This window comes from Scyliorhinus canicula, chromosome 15 (genome assembly GCF_902713615.1).
Source record: "Scyliorhinus canicula chromosome 15, sScyCan1.1, whole genome shotgun sequence".
NCBI classification, from domain to species: Eukaryota; Metazoa; Chordata; class Chondrichthyes; order Carcharhiniformes; family Scyliorhinidae; genus Scyliorhinus; species Scyliorhinus canicula.
The window spans coordinates 121,953,973-121,972,870 of NC_052160.1; the positions used below are offsets into that span (position 1 = coordinate 121,953,973).

The window sequence follows — 18,898 nt, forward strand, 5'->3', positions numbered from 1 at the left end:
AGATTTATACACAAACCCATTAATTCTTGGAAGGCCTTCAATGTGCATAATTGATGTTATAAACATGTTCCTTCTGGACATCTTCACAGTGTCCCCTAATATGCCCTTTAACGTCAACTTCAATAATTAGTTTTACTACAATATAACACCTGTATCCCGAACAAGTATTCCAATACCTATTGATGTAACTTGGAAAAGGGTGCAATACCACTATGATAGGGTTTGATGGTTCAAGTGTCATGTTGATGAACAGTATTTTCTGATTCTGTGAAAGAATTTGCTCGTGGTGAGGTTCAACCAGTTGACACTGAAGATGAAGACCTGGATGTCCTATGTTTCAAACTGACGTCTTGAGACTAAATAGCTCCAGCTATGTTGTCTGGTGGTCACGAGAGGGGTCTTAAAAAGTCAGCCATATTCCCGTACCAGTCTCCCCGGACAGGCGCCGGAATGTGGCGACTAGGGGCTTTTCACAGTAACTTCATTGAAGCCTACTCGTGACAATAAGCGATTTTCATTTCATTTTCATTTCATTTCAATAAACGATTTTCATTTTTCATTTCATTCATATTGCTTTGGTAACCATGAGCTATCTGCCATTCATGTTGTTTCCCCAAATTTTGGCCGCAACTTTGCTGTCCAAATATCCAAGTAGTGTAAATTTGACCATACTCTGTACATAACTTGTTTGACGAGCTACCCAGATCGGTATTGCCAATCTCTTCAGACAAAACTACCAACTACTCTAGAATCATCCTGAAGGGCAAACATACATCTCGGTGTTCTTTTTCTCTGCTACCAAACATCTCCTTTAACCTCTTGTCCCTGCTCTCTCCAGTCTCACCTTCAATGAAAAGTGCGAGAAGCCTTATTGATCATTTGTTTACCTGTCACTGCTGTTTACCATCTTTCCCTTTTGATTTAATGTCTTCCACAGATAAGGGTTTAACCTACATCTAACTCTCCACTATTTTCTGACCCCTTCATGGTTTTTGTGGCATCTGGTTTTGAATGAACATAACGTTCTCCAGCTGACCGGACACAGGACAGAAGCCATCATATTTGACACCCACCACAACCTTACTGTCCTCACAACTGACTCAATTCTCCCTCTCTGGCCACAGTAAGGCTTTTGACCTCCTCGTCCTGTTTGACCATGATATTGTATCCTCTCCATACAAAGAGAACATGTCTGCTTCCACCTCACTTGTTTCCACTCCTATCTCAACCCAATACCCACTTAACTTCTTCTTGGTATCTTTGCTACTTCAGACTCAGTTCTGCCAATGGTCTCCGAGCTGACTTCAGCCTCCACCCTGCAAAAGCACCCATAATCACCGTCGTTCTATCTTGACCAAGTCCCACTTACTAATCACCCTTGTCCTGGCTGACCCCAAGACTGCCCTGATGTATTTGATTTTCACCTGGGCTTCATCCCTCACTATCTCTAAAACCTCCACCAATGCTACAATGAAACACCATACTTTCCCACAGCTCTCTATTCAGTATAGCTTCTTGTGTGATGCCCTTCTGTCCCCAGGATTAGTGGTTGTGCCTCCAGTGGCCTAGCTCCCCACGCTTCTGTTGTACATGGTACATAGAACATACAGTGCAGACGGAGGCCATTCAGCCCATCGAGTCTGCACCGGCCCACTTAAGCCCACACTTCCACCCTATCCCCGTAAACCAATAACCCCAATTAAATTTTTTGGTCACTAAGGGCAATTTAGCATGGCCAATCCACCTAACCTGCAGGTCTTTGGACTGCGAGAGAAAACCGGAGCACCCGGAGGAAACCCATGCAGATACTGGGAGAACGATGCAGACTCCGCACAGACAGTGACCCAGCGGAGTCTGGAATTGCTTCCCCTTACCCTTTCCCTGCCAGGACCAGCCCACCTTTCGCCCTCCTCTTAAAATCTACCTCCTCATTCTGGTCACTTTTTCTGCTTTTTAGATCAAGATCTGCCATTGTTTCCCCCCATTTTTTTGCCCTTGGTTGTACCTTGGTATTTTCTCCTTGGAGGCAATGTATAAATGTAAGTCATTGCTGCCACCACATGCCATAACCTATCACTGGATGTTGCTTAGAATTTTATCAAACCACAGATTTCCATTGCAGTATTTGTTTATTGAGGAGACATTAAATGTAAACATAATTCTTTTACAGATTGAATAAAAGCTTTTCTTAATTAATGAGAAGGAAAGAATATTAAAGTTCATAGTGGGTCTTAAAAGTTAGCAGTGCTCCTACAGTTTCAGAAGTACAGCACAGATGGTATGTGTGAGGAAGAGTAATGATCTTAGCAGCTTTCTTGAAATGCTCGTCCCATGTCACAACATCTTTCTCGGCATGAAGCCCGCCCCACAACCTGAACAGTTCCCCTGCACCAGCATTTCTTGATTGCTGATTTGTCATCTTACCTATTCAGATCCGACATTGAAATAAAGTAAGCCCTTGTCTTGGTATTTATGCTGATCTATTTAGCGGAGGTCGATATTTGAGGTCGGTTAACGCCTGTATGACCCATGCCCTGCAGCCGGTGCAAATATGGGGCCCTGGTAATACTTGCCAGGCAAACGGAATGCAATCTCTAGATTAGTTTAATTTAAAAAAAATTTTAATGTGTTGTGATTTGCTTCAATGTTACTGTGTCCCATCATTCTAAACGCCTCTGTCTTTTTGTAATTTTTCCTACACATTGGGCAGGATTCTCTGTCCCGCTGCGCCAGATTACTGGTTCAGCACGCCGGCGGGATGCTCCGTTTTGTCAGCTAGTCAATGGGGTTTCCCATTGTGGGGCAGCCCCACGCCGTTGGGAAACCCCCGGGCTGCCGGCAAAACGGAGAATCCCGACAGCGGAGAATTCAGCCCTTTGTGTTTTAATGGATAATGGAGGACAGGGCATGTGGAAGGGCCTTGAATGTTCTTTGTGCCCAAGGCCCCCAAGAACTCTTAATGCAACCCTTGTCTGTGGTCGTATTCACCATACCGCAATGAGGCTGGTACCCGTTACCTCCAGTTCCAATTAGAATTCGCTTTCTTCAAAGCGTACCAAACATAATATTGAACCTCTACATCCTGTTCACTTTAGTCGGATTCAAAATCTTTATTTCTTACATAGCTTGAGTATTAGACACTGAAATTTTAATTTGACTTTTAAAACAATTAATGATTATTTTCTTTAATTTTCTCTGGCTACAGTTCACTTGTACAAGTGTGATGCGCTGAGAGAGAGCTGTGGCCTTTGTCTGAAAGCAGACCAGAAGTTTGAGTGTGGCTGGTGCAGTGGCGAAGGAAGATGTACCCTGAGGCAGCATTGTCCCATTGTGTCCTCTCAGTGGTTGGACCTGTCCAGCAAAAATGTGAAGTGCGCCAATCCTCGCATTACAAAAGTAAGAACAATATAATATTCTCCTACCCCATGCTGTTCTGTCGTCTCTTATGGATAGTGTTCTTTTTTTAAACTTCTGCATGAGTGGACGATGAATGACCTGCGCAATGAGCAATAGTTTCCTCTCCATGTCCATTCTTGACAATTCTGAATTTGGATTTGAAGCCCGTGATACAATGCGCAAGTTTCTTTCCTACTATTTTTCTCTATTTAGCTGCAAAGAGCTTATCATGGTTCAAATAAGACTGAGGCTAGGATATCAGAAAATATGGCATCTCCAGTCAAGCAGTGGGTAGTGAGTTTGTTGACTGCTGCTCACTCACTTATAACCTGATAAGGCAGAGGTTCAACCATTGTATTGTCTACCAGTATTAGCCGCATATTGGTTTGCATGAACACTAACCTTGTCTGATAAGCCAATTGTGAACTCTTGCATTCATTGGTCCCATATATTCTGGTCTGATGCACAAACTCTAATTAAACTCTGTTCAAAGTGGAAAATCTAATTAGTCCAAATTGATTGGCTCATTATATAAATGTAACATTCGGGACCTTACACAAGGCGACTGAGTTATCACATGCAGGTCAGCCATTTTAATCGACCCATCACAAAAACACTTACATTTTTTCAGCCTATCTATGGGTTACTTATTTGGTTTCCTGAACGATTAATGTCAACAAAATAATTTCTATTGTGGCCTCCGCATTACCGCACCTATGTGTGCTGTGTTGGCATTGCAAATTATCATTATTCTCCTGAGGCGTAAGGGCTGGCTCATTGTTGTGTTCTGTATTTATCAGTCCCTAATCTCTAAATTGAGCCTTGGATCAGATAATTTGTCAAACTCCATTCTGCTGGTCCTTGCAAAACTAACATTTTAAGGATTTCACTGCAATAAACTAGTGCTGTTTAGATTACCAGACAACCGCTAATCTTTCCAGGCTTTGTTGCAAATGGATTCACAATCTTGTGGATGTAGCGTGACTGCTTGTGTTGATGTGATACATAATCTGCATCCTTAATATGGAAATCAGTTTAAAGCATTGAAAACACGCACGCAAATGTTACCATTTACTTTGAACAACAAAGCCTGAAGATCGATTTAGTAACCGTTTGCCATCAAAGCTGTGTGCAGATTTTAAAATTTGTATAAAATGTTTCTGCGACTACCTTTGTTATCCCGCACCGCCATTGGCCCTCATGTTTGTATGCTGTTTTTATCACAAGAATACATTCCATAAATGATATGGTCCATAAATTATATGGTCGATAAATTATCAGCCATTATCCATTCACCACCAAATTTTCAGCTTCTGTTTTGTTGGTGTCAACTAACCAGGCAGGAATTTAATTTCTCTTGGCATCAAAGCCAAGTCAAATGGTGGTCCATCAACAAAGTAATTGCTATTGCTCAAGCGTAAAACAGTGTGAGCAGATACCGTGACCCAGAGTCATCTGGAAAGGTGTATTAGAATAACTCTACATTTGTTTGCTCTCAGTTAACACATGCCACATGCTGGTTACTCTGCGTTTATTAAAATCTGGAGCAGTACTACGATATAGGGGGACGATATGTATACAGTGCATGTAAAGCAAGAACAAAATGTGCCAGACATGTAGGGGTAGAGATTTGTGTCGGGCGTTGATGCAAAGTGGGCGACATCTGATCCGTCACCATTATACACAAATGAGCCCAGCAGCAAGCTTTTGTGAATTTAATAACAGATGATAATTTATTACGACACATTTGCCCGAGAGGTTTAAACATGACATCTCCGACAAACTGTCACGCACAGAAAGGTTAGATATAAATGAAGGAAAACAATAAGATTATAATCTGGAATTATTTTGGTCTCTTTCATACCAGGCCTGTAGTCTCTTAGACAAACTGATGCTTGAGCTGCAGTGGAGGTCTTGTAAAAACAGCAGATTGTCAGCAAGTTGCATGGCTTCTTGTATTTGAGTTGCCAGGAGATCTGTACTTAGGTGAATTTGAAATTGGAACATGTTGGGGAAAGTCTTTCCCCACTTTCATGGTTTTTCTGTTAATTGATTTGGCCGAATAATTGTCTTGCAGCTGGTTTGATGGCTTAGATGGTGTTTCTGGATTCTGTCTTCCAACAGCTTCTGCTGTTATATTTTAAAAGTGGGTAATAAACATGGCTGCCTTACCCATGTGACCTGTTACAAGTCCACAGTCCTTTTGCAAAGGAAGTGGTTTGGTAGAGCAGCAGATATTCTCTGTTGTGACCTTTCACAGCCTGAAAGTTTCAGGCAGCCGTGATTTTTTTGTTTGGATGAGGAGCCCTTCACATTACAATGAAAGATCGAGAAAATCCATTTCATCTTCCTCTAACATCCACTGAATTTTGAAAACCCCACCCAATGTGTCCACAATAAAGAAGGAAGATAAGTTGGCTGTTATGTTATGGACCGTTTTGTTGATGGTGCATCCTTAACAAGGGGATGTGTGAATTTTGCAAATGGCTGTGACTGCCCATAGTTGATTGATTGATTTGATTTATTGTCACATGTACCGAAGTGCAGTGAAAAGTATTTTTCTTCGGCCGAGGGAATGTACACAGTACATACATAGACAAAAAGAATAATCAACAGAGAACATTGACAAATGGTACATCGACAGCGGAACAAGGGGCCAAACAAAGCAAATACATGAGCAAGAGCAGCATAGAGCGGCGTGAATAGCGTTCTTGCAGGGAACTGATCAGTCTGAGGGGGAGTCATTGAGGAGTCTTGTAGCTGTGGGGAAGAAGCTGTTCCCATGTCTGGATGTGTGGGTCATCAGACTTCTGTATCTTCTGCCTGATGGAAGGGTCTGGAAAAAGGCAGTGTCTGGTTGGGAGAGGTAATTTGGCATTTGCTTGAGTCTCCGGGCTGTCTTGGGGTTGGACACTGGAGTCACGTGATGTGCTGCACCCACCTTCAACTGCTATTGGATTATCCACTTTTTAAAATATGGCTTAAAAGTTTGAAGTACTGGGTGTGACGGGAACTATTCTAAACTACATTTTTTCCCCAAGTTCAAAGATTCGATTATTGTCCCATGACTCGTTATCTCTAGGTTGAAAAGATTTACACCTGTAATGACGGTTGGAAATAACATTTGTCTCTGCTTGCGTTAAGTGCATAATGGAATAAAATCCAGTTGCTGAGTACACGCAGCAGGTTCAAACTGAGACTGACAATGAAAGTGAATTTTCAAGTTTTTCATTAGTCAGTAATCAGGGTCTTCTTTGTGTTTTTCTTATTTACTTTTGATAAAGTGGGTGGGGCAATAGATAGTGCAGAACAACGAGAATTTTGAATGATTTCGCAAAGTGAAAGGACGATTGAAATAATCAGTTTGATGACAGTGGAAATCGGGTTCAATAAATTTTGAAGAAAAATACTAAGCACAGTTAATGCAGGTTACAAATCAAATCAGATATGACTTTGCATCAGATGACATCATTGTGTGACACAAGTGTGCTTTGTAATTCAACTGTGCAAATATTTAGCCAAGGTTTTGGATGCCTCGCTGTTATTTCCCTTCCGTATAGCTGTAAAGAATTTTGATGGCCATCATGCTAAGGTACTGAAGGTGAAAAGACAAATGCAACCCCCTATAATACATAATTTTTCATTAAGTTTATCAACTATGCATCTTCCTGTGATTAAGAGCATCCTTTACCCTTACCCTGGCACTCGTGAGAAAATAGGTGTTTGACATCCTGTCATCTTTTCATGTGCCAGTGTTTGCGATATACATTCTTGTCACCTATTGCATACATGTATTGATGTATAACATACCTCATGAAATTTAACGTTTACAAGTTAGCCTCATAACTTGTGCCAAATTAGTCTAGAAAGCTGTACTACGAGCATAGGATTGCACTCGCCCGTAGAATAAACTACGCGAACTCACCAGTAAAGTATAATTGTTCGTTCACTCATGCAAAAGGCAGCCATAACTCAATTTCATCTGTGATCCTCCTGAGTTATAGGTCTTTGATACTTATGGAAGAACAACAATAATTCGCTGCTATGATGTGGCGTGCTCTACAAATCAATTAATCACTTATATTTGATTAATTAAGGAAGTCTGTGGTAAGCCGTGACAGTCTATCTCTGTCAGCGTTTTTCTCATTATTTTATTGCAAATCCCAAATTATTATACTATCTAAATAGCACATATATAATTGGTGAAAGATAACCAAGATAGAAGAATTTAGAACACTTTACTCTTTATCAATAAAACACCCATTTAAAAAATGGATTATCATTTACGTTTACAATTGTCATATTTGTGCGCTCTGCCTAAAGGTAGACAAGGCTCATTGACTGTTCATGTTTCACCCTGAGCCTTTTTATTGGTAGTTTTGTCAGGGGCGGTTTGCTATTGCCTTCCCTCGAGGCCAGGATGTGGCGGCATGTCCTAAGTCTATCTTAGCCAGAATAAGAACTGATCTCGTGCTGTTGGCATTATTTGGAAATATGTTCTCACCAAATGAGCGAACTGGCCCCAACATTTGTAATACGCTTATGAATGCTCAGCTGGTTTATGTTTAGCCTTCCCAACGTGGGCTTAATATGGACCGAGGATTTGGGAAGGTGGTGGGGGCCACCCTACTGCCTGATTGAATGCCCCCCACCGAACTCACCATGGGGAGGGCATTAAATTCGACCTTGTGATTTAATAGTAGATTTACTCAGTCTTTCAGGACCAAATTAGAAGAAATCTGTTGGCTATTTGATCACTTGAAGAATAATTGTAAATCAAATAAGATTTGTATTCACTGCACTGAATATTCAGTGACAGAATTTGCTCACAAAATATAAGCCAAACACCCTAAAACCATTGGAGTGGTTGTCTAACAATCCTGCTATCGACATTTATTTAAATTGTGAAACAACAGCTCTTTAGAAAGACAGAAACCAATCCATTTTTACTACTGGTTCTTTTTGTATGAGTGACACGTTTGTATGTAACTGAGTGAGGAGAGAATGGATAGACGATAGTGAACAAAATAAAAATGGCAATTAAACATATCTTTGCAGTGGGCAGAAAACAGTTTAATTTTCAATTTGGGATACTGATCAAAAGTATCAAAGCTCTTCTCGTGTGACGCAAGTTGCTTTAGGCAATTTGTTTTTAAAAGAGAAGGCAAGGTGCTATATTTCCTCTCCCCTTGTGCACATTTATAATAAGTCATTGATGTGTTGGGTAAGCTGGGTCTACATGGACTGCATTTGATGCAGTAGCGAAAGAGAGAGGCTTCCAACACTTGAAGAAATGCAACACGATTTTATTGAATAACTAACTATAAGACATGCTTGACTGTGGGTTGACACTATGCTGACTTGACTGGAGACCTGAGGCTAACCTGACCAGACTATCTTACTACCACATGGTGTTTGTTCTAGTTGCTGCTCACGAGCTCTGACTGTCTCAGAGGCTGGATCCCGAGAGAGCGGGAAAGCTAGTGCCCTCTGGCTTTAAAGTGGTTGTGTCCTGTCTGGTGATTGGCTGCTGTGTTCTGTGTGCTCACTGGTCATCCTGTGTGCCAATCACTGCCTGTCTGCACACCATCATATACCTGGATGTATATTGTGACAGTCATGATATCGCAAGGGGCCCAAATCATGTTTTACATCGGTGGGACTTCCCGCTGCACTTGCCCCCGCCAATGACATACCGGGAATCCCAATGTTGTGTCGCAAGTCGGCTTACATTGCAATGAAGTTCATGTGAAACTCCCCCAGTCGCCACACTCCGGCGCCTGTTCAGGTACACTGAGGGAGAATTCAGAGTGTCCAATTCACCTAGCAAGCACTTCTTTTGGGACTTGTGAGAGGAAACTGGAGCACAATGCTATTACCTCAAGGCTGGAACAGCTTTAATCGGAATCACAGAAAAATACAGTGCAGAAGAGACCCTTCGGCCCATCAGTCTGCACCGACGCATGAAAAATACCTGACCTGCCGACCTCATCCCGTTTTCCAGCACTCTGCCCATAGCCTTCAATGTTATGACGTGGCCAAGTGCTCATCCAAGTACTTTTTAAAGGATGTGAGGCAACCTGCCTTGACCACCCTCCCAGAAAGTGCATTCCAGACTGTCACCACCCTCTGGGCAGAAAAAGTTTTTCCTCAAATCCCCCTCAACCTCCTTCCCCTCCCCTTGATCTTGAGTCCCCTTGTAACTGGTGCTGGTTTAGCACAGTGGGCTAAACAGCTGGCTTGTAATGCAGAACAATGCCAGCAGCGCGGGTTCAATTCCTGTACCAGCCTCCAGAACAGGCGCCGAAATGTGGTGATTAGGGGCTTTTCACAGTAACTTCATTGAAGCCTACTTGTGACAATAAGCGATTATTGTTATAACTGACCCTTTAATTAAGGGGAACAACTGATCCCTAGCCACCGCCTCATGATCCTTTTTTTGTTCTTTTTTTAAATTAAATTTAGAGTACCCAATTATTTTTTCCCCCCAATTAAGGGGCAATTTAGTGTGGCCAATCCACCTAACCACATCTTTGGGTTACATAGAACATAGAACAGTACAGCACAGAACAGGCCCTTCGGCCCTCAATGTTGTGCCGAGCCATGATCACCCTACTCAAACCAACATATCCACCCTATACCCGTAACCCAACAACCCCCCCTCCCCTCCCTTAACCTTACATTTATTAGGACACTACGGGCAATTTAGCATGGCCAATCCACCTAACCCGCACATCTTTGGACTGTGGGAGGAAACCGGAGCACCCGGAGGAAACCCACGCACACAGGGGGAGGACGTGCAGACTCCACACAGACAGTGACCCAGCCGGGAATCGAACCTGGGACCCTGGAGCTGTGAAGCATTTATGCTAACCAACATCCTACCCTGCTGCCCCTCAAGGGGGTGAAATCCACGCGGACACGAGGAGAATGTGAAAACTACACACGGACTGTGCAAACTCCACACGGACGGTGACCCAGGGCTGGAATTGAACACGGGTCCTCAGCGCCGCAGTCCCAGTGCTAACCACTACGCCATGTGCCGCCCCCCCCCCACCTCTCATAATCTTGTACACCTCGATCAGGTTGCCTCTCAGTCTTTGCTCGAGCGAAAACTTGGCACTCTTCAGGATGATATTTAACAGGAAGCTGTGGGTTAAGCAGTGATCAGGAGCTGCGAGGCATTTGCAAATCCTTAGTTTTATTATGTTGCCACACTGGATGGTCCTCGGGAGGTGTTCTTTATTCTGATTAAATCTAATTCTGAAGCTATGGTGCGCTCACAGTTGACAATCTAGTTGTGCCAATGAACTCATTCGAATAAATGAAGGACCAAGTGTAAAATTAGAGTTAGAATAGAGGGGGACATGGCTGCATCCTTTCTTGCTCTTTGTGGTGCAGCTTTGGTCTGTCAGTGAGGTGAGTGCGGAGGCATCTTGGCATGCCACGATTCCAACAAAGCTATGTCCCTTGAAGTCTGCCCCTGGAAGAATGACAGATAAGTGTTTTTGATCTTAAATCGTATTCATTTTTAATTCTAGTCATTGTCCCCATCTCCACTCTCACCTTGGCACCAACAGCTCCACACTAACATCAGGGACGGGTGCGGTGGAGGGGCGGAGGTGAGCAGAGCCAGAAATGAGGGTGAACAGAGCCAGGAGTGAGGGTGAACAGAGCCTGCGGGCTGGGGGAATAGTGGATGTGAGCAGATCCAGGATTTCGTCAATGTTTTGATGGTCCATTTGATTTGTTGGGCTGCGCTCCTGAGAGGGCTTTCACGTCTGCTTGAAGCAACCCTAAGTAAGTCGGTGTACAAACTAGGTAAGTACAATGAAAACAGCCCAACCTTTCACACTTGCAGACCCCAATGGCTCCCCCAGAGGCCAAAATAGCATACAGCAAGCTCTGGCTTGAATGAAAGTCAGCTCACTGGGACATTCAGTACCGTCATGGTCCTCAATAACAGTGATCATCTTGGGTTTGCTGCCATGGTAACTGCAAGATCCAGCCCATTACGAAATGCACAGTTTTTTTTTATAAATTTAGATTACCCAATTATTTTTTCCAATTAAGGGGCAATTTAGCGTGGCCAATCCACCTACTCTGCACAGTTTTGGGTTGTGGGGGCAAAACCCACGCAGACACTGGGAGAATGTGCAAACTCCACACGGACAGTGACCCAGAGCCGGGATCGAACCTGGGACCTCAGCGCCGTGAGGCGGTTGTGCTAACCTCTAAGCCACCGTGCTGCCTTAGAAATGCACAGTTGACCCTATAATGTTCATAACGTGCTTCCTGCTAGTGTTCCTTCGAAATTCCTTTCATGTTTGACTTCATTGATTTGCTTGCAATCCAGACTTTGCAGCAGGTAACTGGAAAGCAATGAAACTTCTGGAAAAAGTTGATATTGTCCTTCTCCTATTTTTTTCACATGCGTTTGTAATATTCTGCCCCCTCCCTGTTTGTATAATGACGTTTTAGAACAATTTTTTGTTTGCTGGCAGGGCAGAAATATTTCAAGTACTTGGGGTAAGAAATCCCATTTAATTATAGAATAGGTTGTGAACAGTGAGGTTACTCAGCTTTCATTACTGGTCAGTCTGGTCACTAGAATTAAACTAGAATAAAGAAAGCAAGATGCTGTACTTCGTGGAGAAGAGTTGAAACGTTAGTGTTCACTTCAGAAGCATTTGACACGTTATCTGCTTTATGAGGTGAACGGTTACCATGGTTGTTAAAACACGTTTTCTATCACATTCGTAAAATCGTGCATAGGTCATTGAAAATTCGCACTTCAATCCCCTTTGAGGCAAGAAGAGAATCTTTCGGCATCACTTGCGCAAATTCAATTCCCGTACTGGCCTCCCTGAACGGGCGCTGAAATGTGGCGACTAGGGGCTTTTCATAGTAACTTAATTGAAGCCTACTTGTGACAATAAGCGATTATTATTATTATTCGGGACCCACTCCGGCCGACCTTCGTGACACGCCTCTTTCGCTTACCTTTATTGTGAAAGGGGAACGATGCTTGGTCTTCACAGTCTCACTCCAAACAGGTTCAAAGGAGGCGAGGGCAACGTGCATATCAGGTGCCGACTCCAGCTAGTTCCTTTGTACCTTCTTCATCTTTGTGAAAATCCAACCTAGCACATGTACATCATCATGAAGGACAATAGCAGCAAAATGCGTGTTTTACTTCGCACCTAATGCTCCTGGGAGATGCAACTCCAGAATACTGACAGCCTCATGAGTTCTTGACTTGTTTTTAAATTTGAAATCAGCTGTAAGTTTAAAAACTGACTCTGGGGTCTCAGCCACAAAAGGACTTCTTCACCCGCCACATCTCTTTGAAAAAATATAACTTCTCTTATTTGCCAGTACTTCCCTGCATATAACACATGCTTTGCATCATTATTTGCATTGGCAGAATTGACAAAACCATACCTCAAGTAATCATCTTTACACTGATCTGTTCCCGAGTTAAATTTATTTTTTGTACTCTGTTGACCAGAGACCCTGTACAGGGATAACACTGGTACTGCTCTGCCCTACCCTGGATTCTCTTGAGCAGCTCTCTACAGCAGACCCTGTTGTGAGATCTTATCTAGTAGGTACACTGCCTATTTGAGCCTCTGGCCAGCTCTTACTTTTTAAGCAAATGTTCTATCTTGACAGTCCTTATGCCAGCAGTTGGAAATTAGAAGCAACTCTGCTTTGTGATTTGGCACCAAAAGCATATGCATGGAGGGCACTTGACATCAAGTGGACCGTGCTGCCACTTCTGGCTGGAAGACTGCACACAGCTTAATTTATTTTCATTTAAAAGCTAATGGCCAGCTTTCTTGATGTAAAAGCCAGCAGCAGCCGTTGGGTGCTTCTCACGCAATCGGGATCACCGCGGGAACGGCGTGACCGATCGCTCCGACACCCGCCTGGGACCCACCCTTTTGAAAAATCCTAATCTGAAACATGAAGCTAATTGCCCTAAAATAAAAGGAGGATTGTTTTGTTTTGGACTTACCGCCACAACCAAGTGATTTGGAAGTTCCAATATATTGGCCAACAAAAGGATACTTCAGCTGCGAATATTAAAGGTGCACTTCTTTTGTAAGCGATGTGTGAAATCAAACTGGAGGGAATAATAAAAAGTATGTAAAAGATGCCAAACATTGTGCTGACCCCCTCTTGTACTGATAGAAATTGGAGGTTAAAAGGTCAAAAACATGAGTCTCTAAAACAGGAGAGAACTGAACTCTCCATTAATGCACTAAGATGGCTATTGTTAAGGGCGACTGTGGGAATTACTATAGTTTGTTTCTGCAGGATTTATTACTTCTGTTATTCAATATTAAAATAAAAAATTTTAATGCACAGAATATTACAGGAGTTGTAATTAGCATGTGACTTGGCCAACCCACTTTGTGTGGTCTGATTACGGTGATGTTTCCATTTAATTTATTTTCTTGAGCTTTATTTATTTTGAGGAATGCAACTTTGAGATGTCGCAGTAAGATAGAAATCTGGAGTTTTTAAACAATGAAAAATAATTTGATAATTGAAAGTCTTCTCGGTGGTTATATATGGTGTGCTTGCTGTTGTCAAGTTGAGCTTAGGCTGGAAGAGTGGGAGACTTGGTCTCATCTTTCAATTGTCTAACCCTTCCTCCACTTGGCAGCAGGCTGCAAACACATCCATTTTTGCTTATTTTATGATTTTCTTTTCATAGTTTTCTGTTTTTATTCTACACTCTCAGACACTCAATCTCGGATTGACAAGTGGTAATGTTATTCCAACAGTGTAAATGTGGATATTGCCAATCCTGTCTTCCCCCCCGTGACAAAATGCAGAAAGGCAAGCTGATGCACTGACAGATAAAGTAACGTTCCTGTCACTTCCGTGCTCAATCCGACTTTTAACTGAGTTGTGAATTTGCCTGTACTTTGCACGGCGCAAACTTTTTTTTTCATTACCTAACGTCTACAAGAATAATTTTAATAAAATGATAATGTTGAAAGGTATTCAGGATAAGGGATTCTGCACCAAGAATGTTCCAGGAGAGTTCCACACAGATAAACTTGTCAGTGATGATCTCCAATGAAGAAAGCACCAGTCACTCAGAATATGAGAGCCTTTATATTGAAAGGGGCACAATAGACATTGCCTGCAGCTCATAGAGTGAGCTCTCTCCTGAGTTATGATGAAAGGTAAAACTTACTGAACTTTTATAGAGCCCTGCCGGTCACCTCTGCATGCCTATTCCTGTGTTAGAAAGAATATTTCCACATGAATAAATTCTTTAAATTTACCAAAGACCAGGCTTGTCCTGAAACTGTGGCCTATTGAAGCCACTCAGTGAAGAACCAGAGCATAAAACAATCTTTATTCATAGGAACATAAGAATTAGGAGCAGAAGTAGGCAGTTCAGCCCTTTGAGCCATCTCCACCATTGAATCAGGTCTTGGCTGATCTCTTCCTGGTCTCAAACACACCTCCCAACTGTTCCCCATATCTCTTTAACCTTCATTTTTATCAGGAATATACCTATCTCCTCCTTGAAACAATTTAGTGACTCTGATTCCACCGCACTATAATAATAATCTTTATTACTGTCACAAGTAGACTTACATTAACACTGCAATGAAGTTACTGTGAAACTCCCCCAGTCGACACACTCCGGCGCCTGTTCGGGTACACACAGGGAGAATTCAGAATGTCCAATTCACCTAATCAGCACATCTTTTGAGATTTGTGGGAGAAAACCGGAACACCCGGAGGAAACCCACGCAGACACAGGGAGAACGTGCAGACTCCACACAGACAGTGGCCCAAGCAGGATTCGAGCCTGGGACCCTGGTGCTGTGAAGCAACAGTGCTTACTGTGTCACCCTATGGGGCAAGAATTCCACAAATTCACCACCCTCTGCGAGAGGTAATTCCTCCTCATCTCAGTTCTAAATCTACTCCTCTCAACTGATATCTGTGACCTCTCGTTCTTGATTACCCCACAAAGGAACATTTGGTCTACATTTATTTTAGTATTTTCATAGATTATCATAGAATTTACAGTGCAGAAGGAGGCCATTTGACCCATCGAGTCTGCACCAGCTCTTGGAAAGAGCACCCTATCCAAGGTCCGCACCTCCACCCTATCCCCATAACCCAGTAACCCCACCCAACACTAAGGGCAATTTTGGACACTAAGGGAAATTTAGCATGGCCATTCCACCTAACATGCACATCTTTGGACTGTGGGAGGAAACTGGAGCACCCAGAGGAAACCCACGCAGACACAGGGTAGATGTGCAGACTCAGCACAGATAGTGACCCAAGCCGGAATCGAACCTGGGACCCTGGAGCCGTGAAGCAATTGTGCTATCCACAATGCTACCGTGCTGCCCTCATTTATACACCTAGATCAGATCCCCTCTCATCCTTCTAAATTCCAGAGAGCATGGACCCAAACTGTTTAATCTCTCCTCGTATGTCAACCCTTCCATCTTTGGAATCAATCTGGTGAACCTCCTCTGAAAAAAATGAAAATTGCTTATTGTCACAAGTCGGCTTCAAATGAAGTTACTGTGAAAAGCCCCTAGTCCCCACATTCCGGCGCCTGTTTGGGAAGGCTGGTACGGCACACAGCAGCCTCAAATGCCCCCACATCCCTTTTTTGGCCCAATCTCCGAGCCTGTCTATATCCATCTGTAAATTTTTTATCTCCTCTTCACTGCCTGCTTTCCCACCTATTTTGGTACCATCAGCAAAGCCTGATATGTTACACTCTGTCCCTGCTTTCAGATCATTTATATCGATTGTAAACAGTTGAGGTCCAAGGACTGACTCTTGCAACACCTCGCTAGTTACAGTTCGCCAGCCAGTGAAGGCAGAACCAGTAACCAAAGGAAGTACAAACTTAAAAAAAAAATGTAGTCTACCCAATTGATTTTTTTTTCAATTAAGGGGCAATTTAGCATGGCCAATCCACCTAACCTGCACATCTTTGAGTTGTGGGGGTGAAACCCACACAGAGGCGGGGAGAGTGTGCAAACTCCACGCAGGCAGTGACTGGAGGCCGGGATCGAACTGGGACCTCAGTGCTGTGAGGTAGCAGTGCGAACCAGTGTGCCACCGTGCTGCCCTAAGGAAGTAAAAACTTATCAGTGCTTCTCTTTAGAAGTGTGAAGTCCATAACCATATTGGATTTTTGTTCTGTCAGTCTATCACTGCCTGCAGTAAACTGCATACTTTGTCTTAATTCATTTGCACTCCTGCCATGTGAAATTATTCGCTGATCGTGTGATGATCAATCCCATAACAAGGATGCTGCCAATAGTAAAACCAAGTGAAAATTCTGGCTCCTCAGTTCGCTAGATCTGCACTATGTCAAGTGAAATCTCATTGTTGAAACTGTCCTTTGAAATTTCCATCACGTGATGAGAATCCTACCTTGCAGGAAAATGGTTGTTTTTCAGTGGGAGCAAAAAAAAAATCTATACTAGTCTTGATTCAGTTTTCAGAACTTGGAATAACGAATCACCATCTTCAATTACCCTGTGTTAAATTGGGAATGAGCCAGTTGTTTTAACTTTTCTCTCTGAGCAATATGTTCACTATTAATCTGTGGGAGAAACAAAGCTTTTTTCTTGATAAATATTTTTATTCTCCTTTTTCACATTTTCATCACATATTTACAACAACAAATAATTAACAATAACAACAAATACAATGGCAATCCCGTAGCCAACAAGCCCCTCAACACACCCACCCTCAAACTGCTCCCAACATTTTGAACACAAAAGGCGGCGAAGCCGACCTCCACCCCAACAGAATCCGCCTTCGGGCAATCAGCGAGGCGAAGGCTAAGACATCTGCCTCTGCAGTGGGAGGAACAAAGTTGGGAGGTTTCATCAAATTTACACAGTAGCTCACACCTCATGCCACCTCGTCAGTGAGAAGTGTTTGCCAAGGTCACCCCCCCCCCCCCCCCCCCCCCCCCCCAACTTCATTGACCAAGGTGCCACTTCAGGTGGCCGGACAAACGGGTATACCTTAGCCAGGAAAATGTTCGCTACAAAGAGATAAGTGAGAGCAGTGGATATGGGAAGAAAGGCTTTGGTATTTTTTGCAACTATTGGTTTACATGTCTCATAAGTATTTGTTCAATAATGAGTAACTGTATGTGCTGACTAACTGTCAAGTTTAGTTGTTTCTTCAGCAATAACAAATATAGTGAGAGCTTGCTGACAGCTGAGAGAGGCAGTGTGTGGTATGATGGGCTGCTGACAGTCCTGCTGGGTTCAGTCGCAATTTGTTCATTGCTCAAGGAGCTCTGCATAAATTCAGCGTTGGTGTCGTTAAACCATTAGCGATGTCATCCGTGGGTTATACTATAAAAAGCACAAATGAACCTGTGGAGATACTTCTGGCTTATTTGACTGAGAATTGTAGCTCATTAAAGTCATCTGTCAGAATGATATACTACCCACAGTTACTAAGCAGAAGATACATGTCAAGTTTGACTGAAACTTCATTCTCTCCTTTATCTTCCTAAAATTTTCACTCAGCTGGTTTGGAGGTTGGGGAGAGGGGAGGGGGGTCTTCAAGTATTACCCAGAAAAAGGGAAACCATTAAAATATATCTCTTATATCTTTAATTTTGTGAATTTGAACAGCAGTATTTTTCATTTTAATGAATTCATAGGGTTTTAAAGGTTTGCTCCCCGAGTTAACATTTTAAGCTGAATTGAGATTTTTGCCTTTCTTCTATTTTTCCCATTCCTCCACCCCCCTCCGCCCAAACAAAATGTTAATATTCTAATTGATGTAACTATGAAGTCAGAATTAACCTTGTAATTTCTCTGCTATATAATGGATTGCCTACCTACAGGTCAGTAATTTACAGTTTGCCAACAGACAGATTTCCTCACCTTGACCATGCTGGTCAGTGAGTTCCTGTTGGGCACATTGCAGGCCTCGCGACTCAATGTTGAGTTTGGCACCTTCAAATTCTGACCGTTCTCCTCCATCTTAAAACTCTTTGCCCTCTTTTTTTTTTTAAGTATCCCACGCATGTATTGCTTCAATGTAAATCCCCCTCCACCTCTCACACCAGGCTATGTGTCTTTTGTTCTTAAAGTTACTACTTTTTGTTGCAGTTTCTACTGTTCCAACACATTCTCCCTCCCGTCAGTTCTGACAAAGAGTCTAAGGATTCTAAACGTTAACTCTGTTCTCTCCTAATAGATGCTGCCAGACCTGCTGAGGTTTTCCCGCATCTTCTGTTCTTGTTTCAGTTTCCAGCATCCACAATATTTTACTTATCTTTGTGGTCAGTACATGATCCTGACCGGAGGCTGACTATTTCCTCCGGGAAGAATCAAGGCATTTCTGCTGACCCAGCTTGACTTGAAAATAATAATCTGGATACATTTTATCTACACCATGAGAAATTTCATATCGCTTTTCCTTGGCATCATTATTGTGAAGATTCCACACTATTTTAAAC

General features: G+C 42.7%; 1 protein-coding gene across 3 annotated transcripts in view; it reads left to right on the forward strand.

Moving 5' to 3' along the window:
• Positions 1-18,898, forward strand: part of LOC119978730 (plexin-A2-like) — a 512,723-nt gene that overhangs the window by 350,061 nt on the left and 143,764 nt on the right. For all 3 annotated transcript variants that reach the window (XM_038820560.1, XM_038820562.1, XM_038820561.1), the window contains one exon: positions 3,206-3,396. In XM_038820560.1, coding sequence (XP_038676488.1) covers positions 3,206-3,396 — 191 coding nt within the window. The remainder of the gene's footprint in view (positions 1-3,205; positions 3,397-18,898) is intronic.